A 12,728-nucleotide genomic window follows, 5' to 3' on the forward strand; every position below is an offset into this window, starting at 1 on the left:
CTGGTAAATTGTTTATCTCTTTTTTGTTTAGTTCTTTTTGGAGGTTTTTGTCTTGTTCTTTCATCTGGAAGATATTTCTTTGTCTCATTCTGTGTTTGTTTCTATGTATTAGGTATATCAGTTATGTCCCAGTTTCAAGCCTGGGAGCAGTCTTGAAAGAGTGGCCTTATGTAGAAGGCCTATGTCGCCAGTGCCACACCTGTGGTCACCAGAGCCAGGTGCTCCAGAGACATCCCCTGTGTGGGCTGCACGTATCCACATGTTGTGGTTGGGCTGTGATTGCTTCGGGCACAGTGGTGGGCAGGGCTGGCTCCTGCAACTGGGAGCCACTTTGGAGGGGTGCTGGTGTAGGCTGACACTGCATGCTGGGTGGAGTGGGGCAGGAGCTGCTTTGGAGGGGCTGGCTGGGGGCGGTCCTCAGGGGTGGGGCACATTGTATTAGCTAGGATGATTAAGAGTGACAGAAATGGTGTCTGTCAGCTAAATGGAAGAACTTAAAAAAAAAAGAAAGTTCTACCAGATCCCTGCCCCTCTGGCACACATCCTAAAATTAGTCAATGAATCTTCTTCTTGTATGACCCAGGTGCTTTTCAAGCTGCTGCCTCTGGGCTGGGACTTGGAGCCAACAAGTTTGAGGGCGAACCCTTCAGGAGTGGAGCCTCAGTTTCCCACAGCCCTCCAGGCCTCCCAGATGTAAATCCCATTGCTTTTCAAAGCCAGACATTATGGGGGCTCATCTTCCTGGTGCAGGTCCTCTGGGCTGGGACCTCTTGTTTCTCAGGGGGACCTCCGCAGTTGTGATATCCCTCCCTCTTGTGGGTGTGGGGTTGTGGGTTTTGACTAGACCTCTCTACCCCTCCTGCTTGTCTTGATGTGACCTTCTCTTTATATTCTTATCTGTAGAAAGTCTGTTTAGTCTTCAGGTCATTCTCAGAGATAAGTGTTCTATATCTAGCGGCAGTTTTGGTGTGTAGGGACGAGGTGAGCTCAGGATCTTCCTACTCTGCCATCTTGATCTGGAACAGCTGTTTCATTCTTAACTGGTACAATGTGACCTGGGACCCACAACAGCATTGCTTCCCAGGCACTGTGATTGGACCAGAAATGAGGTTGGTTTGCTCTTTCAGTTACCTGTATGAGGATATACCATTGGGAATTTCATAGGATGGGCAGATAATTTAATATTGTTGTCCATGTGAATGTGAACTGTTTCTGATATTCTTTTCTTGTGGGATGGAAAAGAATGCATTTTCCAAGTCTGTAGTTGCATACCATACACCTGAGGCCTGATTAACCTGCCCTAGCACTGATTCTACACCTGGCATACTGGATGCAATTGGCACTACTACTTGATTAAATCTGCAGTATTCTACTGTCATTCTCTAGGATTCATCCATTTTCTGCATGGGCCAGACTGGTTATTAAATGAAAATCTGACAGAGACCACCAACCCTGCATCTTTTAGGTCCTTAATTGTGGCACTAATCTGTGCTATTCCCTGGAAAATGATAATGATTTTCTAACTTTCTCAGGGGTGTGTGTGGGGACAGTTTCAGAGGTTTCATTTGTCCTTTCCCCACTATTATTGATCCTACTCCACAAACGGGGGGCTCAGTGTGGGCTTCATTCCAACTGCCAAGTATATCAATTTCAATTATGCACTCGGGGACTGAGGTAAAGACCCCCCGCACGGCCAAAGCCACTTTGGCCCTCATAGGTCCCTATTATAAAGGGGGGACTTGATGACACTTTGAGTCTCTAGGTATCAATGTTAACTCAGACCTGCATCAAATAGTCCTCAAAACATCTGATTATTCCCCGTTCCTCAGTATAGTCACCTGAGTAAATGACCATAGGTCTGAGGGGGAATTGTCACAGTATAGACTTGCCACACTGTTGCAGGGTCCTTCTTCCTAGGGACCTGGCCACCTCTTCAGGTAACAGATTCTGGATCTGAAAATCTACTCAGGTCTGGGGACTGGAGCAAAGGATTGTGACTTTTTATAGGGACAACTGCCCTCAACCTCCTCCTCCATTCTTTTTTTTCCTTAGATGTCATCATCCAGCAGCCTTCTTGGCTGCTTGATAATTTTGCCACTAACACCACTATGTTCTATCTTCACAACTCCCTGTAGGTCAAGCCCCCATAGCTGCACTTTTCCTGTCATTATGGTAACTGTGGCCTCCTGGCTTCGGGAAGTAAAGTGCCATTACCAAGCCTCTCTTACTTCAGGGTCTCATCCACCCAATGAGCCCTGTGGCCACCTCACCTATTGTCATCCCTAGCTGCAGAGGAGAGACACCACTGGATGTTTTAGTGATGCTGGTGGTCTTCTCATCAAAATGCCCTTGATAATTAGTGTGCCATCTGGACCCTTTCATGGGACATAATCCTCTGCTGGGTCTTCTGGGCTTGTATAATGCCTCCATTCCAGCCCCTCCACCTCCCTGAGCCTTTTCATTCCTTCCGCTACCAACTGCCAGGACACCAGGTTTTTTGTTTTTTTTTTTTCTACTTTGCAGAGAGTTAGCCAGCATTTTTTCTAGGTTTCTAAGACTCACTGGGTCTTTGCTAGGGCATTAGTTAAATCCCATATCCTGAGAAAATGGCTCAAACTCAACAAATTCTTGCTTACCCAGTTTTAAAGAGGCCTCAGAATCCAATCCCAGGCATACTCCCCTGGTTCCTGCCAGTACATGCAGGTTCATTTTTGTACTTCTTCCTTGCCTTATCAGGCCCAGCACCAGCTGGATTACGCTGGGATTTAACCCATCAGAGGAGGTGGCAGGGGACCTGTTGTCTTGTGGGGGAGACGCTTCTGCAGACCTTCCAGCCCAGCAGAAGTGGTAGCTCTTTCTAGAGGTAGACAGGCCATGTCTGCATGCCCAGAGGGTGGGTGTGGGGTGGAGTGGGTGTGGAGAGACAACGTATTCAGAGGCATCCATCCAGATGACTCTGTCCCAGTTTTTACAATTCCAGGTTTTCCCCACCAGCGCCTTGACTTTTGCATAACAGACCTGCCTTGATTGAGTGTTCAAACATCTGCAGAGCCCTGTGATTCCCGGGTCTTCAACCTACTGTTAAATTGTGTCTACCCTTCCTTTACTGGCGTTGCTGATCCTTTATACGCTACCACTGAGGCACTCTGGTTCCCACACTTAACCTTTAACTTCTGTGGTTCTTTTTTTCACTAACCTTCTGCAGATTGTCAAGGGATAACAAGTGTTGTTGAGCATGTGGAAGTAAGGGAACCCTTGTACTCTGTTGGCAGGAATTTAAATTGTTTCAGCTGCTATGAAAACAGTATGGAGTTTCCTCAAAAAATTAAAAATAGAACCGCCATATGATCCAGCAATTCTATTTCTATATTCTATATTCAAAGGAAATGAAAACAGGATTTCAAAGAGGTACATGCGGGCTTCCCTGGTGGCACAGTGGTTGAGAGTCCGCCTGCCGATGCAGAGGACATGGGCTCGTTCCCCGGTCCGGGAAGATCCCACATGCCGCGGAGCGGCTGGGCCCGTGAGCCATGGCCGCTGAGCTTGTGCGTCCGGAGCCTGTGCTCCGCAACGGGAGAGGCCGCAACAGTGAGAGGTCCACGTACCGCAAAAAAAAAAAAAAAAAAAAAAAGAAATGACAATTATGTGACATGAGAGAAGTGTTACCTAACACCATGGTGGTAATCATATTGCAACAGATAAATGTATCAAATCAACTCATGTATACCTTAAACTTACACAATGTTGTATGTCAATTATATATATTACATATGTTTCATGTATATGTGTGTATATACATATACACTTAGCAGTAACCAGCAACCTTCACTGTCTTTGTTAGCCCCATGGTTTTCAAATGTTTGCTCCATTGTACCTGCATAACACTCCCCTCCATCAGGACATTTCCCCAGGTCACTACCAATAAAAACTTTAGCAAATAAACTACCACCTTGAGCCAGGAACAGTTGGTGCCTTGCATACCCTTCAGGATGGTGCCCTCTTTGCCTGCTGGGTACTGGCTGAGCCAGTCTCAAATCCTCTCCCACTTCCTGTTTTCTCAGACCACTCACATAACCCCTAGTGTTAGTCCAGGTCCTCTGGAAACAGTCACCAACATAGGATTAAGTGTGCAATAGTTTTATTAGGTAAATGCTTGTCTGAAAGGAAATAGGACATTGTGGAAGGTAGGCGGAGTCAGAGAGAGAGAGAGAGAGAGAGAGAGAGAGAGAGAGAGATCGGGTGGAGGTGCCCTCAACTGCCATGCAATATGAAGGAGGTTTGGTAAAGCCTTCAGGTGTCCTTGAGGCAGGATGGCAGGAGTCTTGTGTTTACCTAGGATCCAGGCTGCTTAAGTATACCCACCACACTCAGTCACTGGAGAGGGAGCGACTTGAGGGTGGGTTGGAGGTGTGGCCTTGGTGCAAATGTGGTGGTGGATTTCAGGGGGCAGCAGCTGATGCCTTGGGTCAATTACACTCCTGCAGTAGGAGGCCTGCAAGGAGCATTCTTATGGCTGCCACAAACCACTCATCTTCACCAGTCTACCTACATCAACACACACGAACTCTGGCTTCCCTCCTGTAACAGTGGGTGAAATGTTCAATTTCAGCGCTGCATCACATTTTATCTTGCCTACTCAAAGATTTTGATCCAGCAGTTACCCCTTTCTCTCCTGGATCATCAATTTTCCCTAGTCACTGGATTATTCCTATTAACACTCAATAGCACCTTCCTGCCCTCACCTCTACCTCCAATTGCCCTCCATTTCTTTGCTTCTTATAGAAGAAAAGGAACTCCTTGAAACTGTTGTGTACACTTGCTGTCTCCACTGCTTAAATTCTCAGTCTTCTGTTTAAAGTGAGAAGAGTTTTCCTCAGGATGATTAATTAAGTAGTATAAGTTCAGTGTGGTGAGAAACAATAGTAAGAAAGCAAATATCACCTGGAACTACATCATTTTAAGTTTGGTGATGATCACCCTTTTATTTGTCATTATGCACAGACACATCGTTTTACATAAAGAGAAGAATTAATGTGCTATGTTCTTTTTTTTTTAAATAATCTTTTTTTCTTTTGTATTTTTCTTTTTGGCCATGCCAAGCAGCTTGAGGGATCCTAGTTCCCTGACCAGGGATCCAACCCAGACCCTCGACAGTGAAGACGCAGAGTCCTAACCACTGGAATTCCCTGCTATTTTTCTATTGTTTCCTTATTCCCCAGTTTTGAGGGTTTTGTTTATATCCTTCCCTCTCTACATCTCTTGCCACATACCCTCTCCCCCTCCTGCAGTGTACAGATATACACATGCACACATGCACATGATGTACACAAAATGCTACACGATATTTTCCATACTTTTCTCTGTGTTCTCATACACAGAGCTTTTGTTTTGTTTATATAATGGGATCATACTATAAATACTTTCTTGCAGCTTCTTTTTCTCATTTAACAAAACCTTGTGGAAAATCTTTTAAATCCACTAATACAGACTGATCCGTATGGTTAATGACCAATCATTTATTCAACCATTCACCTACTGATAGACATTAATTCTCCTTCTAGAGTTCTGTCACTCTATCTATCTATCTATCCATCTATCTATACACACACATATATGTATATAATAGTTATATATAACTATTATATGTATATAAAACTATTTGAATATTATGTATGCGTTGGTCCTCCCATCTCATGGATAGACTCCTAATTCCCAAGAGTGGGATTTCTGGGTCCAAGAGAATAAATATTTCAAATTTTACTCGATCTTGCCAGATTGCTTTCCAAAAAATCTTTAAAAATTCACGTTTCCTTCAGAAATGCAAGATAATTTTTTCTCATCCCTGATTCTTATTCCTTCCCAAGAGTATTACCCTTCTGAGTTTTTGCCAACAGGTGAGAAATGTAGCTTCATTGTAACTTTGGTTTGTATCTTTCTGACTGCTGGTGTGATTGAGCATCCTCAGTGGATGAGCACCTGATTTTGGAGCCAGTCTGCCTGATATTTCACCTACCAGCTGTGTGACCTTAGAAAAATTATTTACCCTCTCTGTGCCAGTTTCCTCATCTCTATAATGGGATAATAATTGTTCCAATTGCATAGAGTTGTTGAAGAGGATTAGATAAATTATTAGAACAATTTCTGGCACATAGTAAACCCTAAAAAAAAGTTGTTTTTAATATGTTTATTGGCTATTTGGGTATGTTCTTCTGTGAAATGACTATTTTTTGCTCATTTTACATTGGGTCATTTTCTTTCTTTTTTCCATCAGATATGTCTATCAGATCTTGTTTCACCTCTTTCAATAAAGATTTTAAAGATGTTTTTCATGTATGGCATACACCTTTCATATTAAATTTAATTCTATGTAATTTGTCACTACAATAAATAGATTATTTTTTATTATTTCTATTGCTGTTAAACTGTCATATAAATATTATAGAGAAGAAGTATTAAATTTTAAATATTTGTCTTATATTGAGCCATCAAATGCTCTTATTCTAATAATTCTTGTTCCTAATTTTGGGTTTCCTAGGCATATAATCTTATTATTGATAGAGAGTATTTTATCTCCTTTCCCCTAGCATTTATAATGGTTATTTTATTTTCCTCTTGTAATGTCAGAACCTTCAAAACAGTGATGAATAGCAGGTATCCCTGTTTTGTTCCTGATCTTGGTAAAATGAGAAATTCTACTTGTGGACAATAGCTTTTTTTCTTTTATTTTTGTGGTATGTGGGCCTCTCACTGTTGTGGCCTCTCCCGTTGCGGAGCACAGGCTCCAGATGCGCAGGCTCAGCGACCATGGCTCACGGGCCCAGCTGCTTCGCGGCATGTGGGATCTTCCCGGACCGGGGCACGAACCCATGTCCCCTGCATCAGCAGGCGGACTCTCAACCACTGCGCCACCAAGGAGGCCCTGATATTCCATTCTTTATGCCTGAGCTGTGGATTTCAGACTTGTTTACCCAGCATCCACAATCACATAAGCCAATTCTTCTTCTTTTTTCTTCTTCTTCTTCTTTTTTTTTTTTTTTGGTTAAGGGAAAGGAGTCAATTTATGAAATTAAATAAAGTTCAATGAGGGAGTGAAGAACATGAACTAGGATACCACCACCCTGGCTGGGCCCAGCACAGCTAAAGCTCAGCACACCATGTATCTCCGGCTTTTCCTCCTCATAAGCCAATTCTTTTAAATAAATCTCTTTATACACACACAGACACACAAAAACACACACAAAATCTGCTGCTGCTTCTCCTCTAGGTGGATCCTGATTGTTCAAATACTAATTGCTTAGAAAGCTGTGGTCACATTTTGACAAGTTAAGCAGCTTATTTTGAGCATCAAAATCAAATTTGAAAACTTAAAATTAAGACAGAGTATTAGCCTCCTATTTTCAATATAAGTAATATTTTTTATGTGAATCTACTATTAGAAAAACTTCTGAAATATCTTTGACAGACTATTTAAATTCACATATTTATTAAGTCTTTTATACATAAATTAACTACAACCATATAAGGTTCATATGAAAAGTTTTGTGCAAAATAATAATATTTGACACATTTAAATATTTTTTCAAAAATTTATTTTCATTCTTAGGAAGGATTGTAATAGCCAAACTTAGGTGGTTTTTAAACTTTTTAATTAAAAAAAATTTTTTTTAAAAGCCATGTAAGAGTATACAGACTACCTTAAGATAAAAGTGAACACATTAAGGATTAATTTAATAACATACATATTATATTAAAATATTTCTATTTTGGGTAATCTAAGAACATTTTTGAGATTTTGAATTTGATGATACCTACTATGAGCTTATACTTAGTATTTCTTGGTCAAACACACACACTCTCAATATGAGTATATATACACACTCTTTCTACATACATATATTCATAGTAAATAAACTTTCATTTTTCTAATTGTTCTTTTGTTTTCTTTCAGATTTGTACAGTGGTTCATAAATATATTCTCTATAAATCCTCAAATAGTGAAAGTAGCTCAGAACAAGAATACTGAAGAACAGTAGCATCAGGAGAAACAGGAAAGCTGCAACCACGTAAGCACTTGGACTGAAATAAGAAAAGAAAAGTCATTAGAAGTCATTGTTCGCTTTGGTTGTTAATTTTTTTAGTCAAATAATTTTTGAAAAGCTAGCTGCTATGCCACTGTTCTCTGTTAATAACTAATAAGATTTAGAAGACATCTTGTCTAACCTCAAGATGTTTACTTCTTAGTGTTTGAGGCTGACCAGGGAGGAAGATAGACAGTGTGATTGATCAATATAATGAGAGAAGGAAGTATAAAGTTCTATGGGAGCCAGGCATCAGGAAGAACTTCCAGTGGAGTTGACTTTTGAACTGAGTATAAAGTAAGAGTTAGCTAGATATGACTAGGATTAGGAGTATTAGTATAAGTTAGATAGAAATGTCTGGGAGTGGAGAAGAAGACTAAAGTGGGTATAACATTTTAGGCAAAGGGAGATGCATTTGCAAAGACGTGGAAGCACGAGAAAACTTTAAGATCAGCCCCAGACATTCTGGAACTAAAACTAGTTTAATGTGATTAGAATTTAGGTGGTGTGCTCAGTGGTTAGAGATGAGGAATCATAGGTTGTTCAAGGTGAGAAAGACAGCTTTTATCAAGTTACAGGGTATGAATTTTAGTCTAAGGGCAAGAGGGAGTTTCAGACATGTGATATAGCATTCTCAATTTAGAAGGATGATTCTGATTGTAGTGTGAAGAACGGATGAATGGGAAGCATGAGTGTGGAGGGAGAAAACCAGTTATGAGGTTTTTGTAATAACCAAATATGGTGAGAGTTTTAATTAATTACTGGCTGTAGAAATGGGGAGAAATGGATAGATCTAAGATATATTTAGAAGTTAGATTGGATTGATCTTGGTGATTGTTAAGATGTGGGGTTTGAGAAATATGTTAGAATAAAGGATGTCTCCTAAATTTCGGGATGAGGTAACTCTGAGGATGGTAGCACCATTCACTGACATAGGAAATTCACAGGGAAGGACACTTTAGAGGGTGTGTGTGAATACGGTTGGTTTACTTTTGGGCATATCAAATTTGAGGTACATGAGGGTCAACCAGGTATGTGTGTGTGTGTACACTTATGAGATACTACTTTCAGCTGGGATCCAGACATCTGCCTCTTCACCTCATGTTCCTCCCATCAGAGTAGATTTATTTCTTAAGCCAAACACTGTGCTGTTTTTTATTTGGTGTCTTGGTACCTGACTTTAGTTTTTAGTTCCCTTTTAAACCATATTTATTTGTTTGCAGTATTACACTTTCCCCAGTTCCCCAGTCTCATTAGTCTGACCTTCCTCCTCTGTGGATACAAGCTTAATCTAGCTCTAGTGAATCATTTCCTTCTTAGAAATTAATTAACTAACTTAATAAACCCTCTAATATATGCCAAGTACTGTGCTAGGTGCTGGGAAAACAATAATGAGTAAAACTAGATATGGTCTTCATCCTTAGAGAGCTTACATTTTAGTGGGGACATAATCATTAATCAGATAATGAGAAAATAAATATAAAATTGAACTTGTGATAAAAACTAAGTAGGAGAGGTATACAATGCAATGAAAGCTTACTATAGCAGGATTTAGCCTGGCGAATTGGCCAAGAAATGACCCCATGGGGAAAAGAAAATTATTCTAAAATTTGAAGAATTAAATAGAAGTGGAGTTGGTAAAGTTAAGTAGGTAAAGAGGGGAAGGAAGAGATTCCAGATAGAGAAAATAGCATGTGCAAAGCTCCTGCTATGGAACAGAGTATGGAGAGGACTGGGGATTGAAAGAAGGTTGATAGGTCTGGAGCTGAGAAAATGAGGGGAACATGATGCAAGATGAGACTGGAGACATAGGTAGGGGTTAGAGCAGGAAAGATCTTATAGATCATGTTAAGAAGTTCCCATTTTAAAGAAAGAAACTTAAGGGTTTTAAGCTACTAAACTTAGCATTATGAGTCTATTGCAGTAATTCGGATCAGAGATAATGGTAACGTGGATTAGAGTGGTGTGGTGGTGATGGGTTTGGTAAGAAGTGGATTCATTTAAGGGCAATTTAAGAGGTTAAATGAATGGGAGGCAGTGACTGGATGAGCTGGAGGAGAGAGAGAGAGAGAAATGAATGTGATCCCTAGGTTTTTGTTTTTCATTTTTGACTGCTAGGTGTTTGGCTTGTACAGCTTGATGTGCTATTTCCTGAATGAGGGAACATTGGAAAATAGGGTCGCCATGTTTTTCAACTCCAGAGGGTACCATTCACATTACAGCCTATGTGGATGAATTCTCCTTGAGCTGTGCAATGACAATTCATAGGGCTGAATGCAATTACCTTGATAAGTTAGTTTTACAGTGGTACAAATAATGGGGTAAGGGAATGGGTGGTAAGATCATGAGTTCATTTTTGGACATGTCCAGTTTGGCCAGTCTTTGAGATATCTAAGAGAAGAGGTTAAGTAGAGAGTGGGATATATGGCCCTGGACTGGGCTAGAGATATGATTTGGGAGTTGTGTGTTTATAGATACTAACTGAAATCATGGGTATGGATGAGCTTGCCAGAATGAGCAGCTCAGAAAACCAGGACTGAGCCCTAAGGAAGGTCAACATTTAATGGCTGGTGATATACGTTGAGGCTCTCTTTACTAGAGAGAGAGAGAGAATGGCTACAGAAGGCTAGGAAAACCTATAGAGCAATATGGCAGCCAAAGGGAAAGTCAACACTAATGGAAGCTCAAATAAAATGTGGACTGAAAAATATCTGTCAGATTTAATGTAGGCCAGTTCCAGCTCAAGATGGTGACAAAGGAGGCTTCTGAACTTACCTCCTTCCATGGACTCACCTATCCTACAACTATATATAGAACAACTCCCTCTGAAAGAAATCCAGAAACTAGCTGAGCAGCTCCTACACATTGGGTGAATGAGAAAAACCCACTCACGTAAAAACGAGTAGGAGAGACTGAGGCACAATCTCACCCAAACTGCTAGCCCCAGCACAGCAACATACAATGAGGAGGGAACTCACAAATCCTAGCTTCTCCCTAAGGAGTTTGGATCCAATATCCAGTACCCCAACTTTTAAAACTTCCACCTGAGGGATGGGGCCCCCAAACACCTAGGTCTGAAAGCCAGCTAGGCTTTCATTCATGAGACCCACAAGGCTGTAGCAAACAAATGGGCTCCTGAGGACTCTTGGTGGCTAATCCCCTCTCTCACTCCCCTCTCAGCACAGAGCCAGCAGACTGAAATGCCCATCTCCCAGTCTTTCCATGAAAGAGACCTAGTTGCTTATGTTAAAAGCTGAAATCTGAGGTTTAGTCTCCTAATATAACACAAATCTAGGGGCCAACTGCAATCTTCTTCAGAGACTGGGAAGCTGGTAGATGTCATCTTTGCGCTCTCCCTCTGCCTCTCCCCAGGTCACTGGTATCTCCCTGAAATGATGTTGTGCATACTTCTGATGCTCCAGTTTCTACAGCTGCTGCTCAGGGGGACACACCACTTGATCACCTGGCTCTGGTAGCTAGCAGAGCTTATGTTCACCAGTCCCACAGGACTATAACAACTGTTCTTAACTGGCTATTCCCTTAGCGCTCAGCACAGAGGGAAGAGAAATAAAGGCAACCTTCTGGTCTTTCTCTGAAAGAGGCCTACATGCATACTTTAAAAGCTGCTGCTTGAATGTCCAGCTTCCAGCCAGGCTGCATCTAGGTTTTGACTGAGATCCTCCTCTTCGGGACACTGAGAGGTCTTGGTACACCCTCAACTACTGGGAGACACTAAGAGCTAAGAAGGCAGCTTGGACAATCACAAAGGTTTAAAAGACAAACGACAGCTAGGGCTGGCCTGAACAATAAGTTCCATCTGGGAGAAGTGGCTGTTTTATCTATTGCATAGAAACCAACACAGAAAATCTAGGAAAATGAAGAAACAGAGAAATACATTCCAAACAAAAGAACAAGATAAAACTTCAGAAACAGACCTTAATGAAATGGAGATAAGTAATTGACCTGATAGAGTTCAAAATAATGGTCATAAAGATGCTCAGTGAAGTCAGGAGAACAACGCATGAACAAGTGAGAATTTCAACAGAGAGACAGAATATATAAGAAAGTACCAAACAGATTTAGTGCAGGTCAAAGCTATTCTAATGAGACGTAACTGGTGAAGGTATAACAGAGAAAGCAGGCTGGATGGATTAGCAAAATAGGGATGGAATATAGGGAAATGAGGACTATGAGAGTAAACAAGCCTTTTAAGGAGTTTATCTTGCAGAAAGGTGGTAGCTGGAAGGGGATATAGTTGTTGCTGTTGTTGTTTTATTTGCTTAAAAAACTTGAGGGTGATTAAAAGCCTATTGGAAGGATCTAGTTGTGAGGGAAAGTTGAATATATAGAAGAGAGAAGGAATAATTGATTTGGAATTTTCCTTAGAAAGTGGGAAGGAATAGGGTTCAAGGCATAGGTAGAAGAATTATATTTAAAGAAGATATAGAATGATAGAAAGGGGAGAGAATGGGTATAGATGTTAGTTGGTTTATATGTTTGGAATCAGAAATAAAGGTCTGATGGCTTCTAATTTCCTGTCTGATGGCTTCTAATTTCTCTGTAAAGGTGAAAAAAAAGTTCATTTGATGATTGTTAAGGAAAGGAGGTCCAAGGAGCAAACTAATGAGATAAAGTCTGAAACAGTTGTTA

The 12,728-nt window shown here is 41.0% G+C and overlaps 1 protein-coding gene across 1 annotated transcript in view; it reads right to left on the reverse strand.

Annotated features, from left to right (window-relative positions):
* Window positions 1-7,922: 7,922 nt before the first annotated feature.
* The window catches only part of CATSPERE (catsper channel auxiliary subunit epsilon), a gene marked incomplete at both ends in the record, with an annotated part of 263,608 nt that continues 258,802 nt past the window's right edge, over window positions 7,923-12,728 (reverse strand). The window contains one exon of the mRNA XM_079696474.1: window positions 7,923-8,076. Within this exon, the coding sequence (XP_079552600.1) occupies window positions 7,923-8,076 (154 nt within the window). The remainder of the gene's footprint in view (window positions 8,077-12,728) is intronic.

The sequence above is a fragment of the Hyperoodon ampullatus genome, assembly GCF_949752795.1.
Source record: "Hyperoodon ampullatus genome assembly, chromosome: 2".
NCBI lineage: Eukaryota > Metazoa > Chordata > Mammalia > Artiodactyla > Ziphiidae > Hyperoodon > Hyperoodon ampullatus.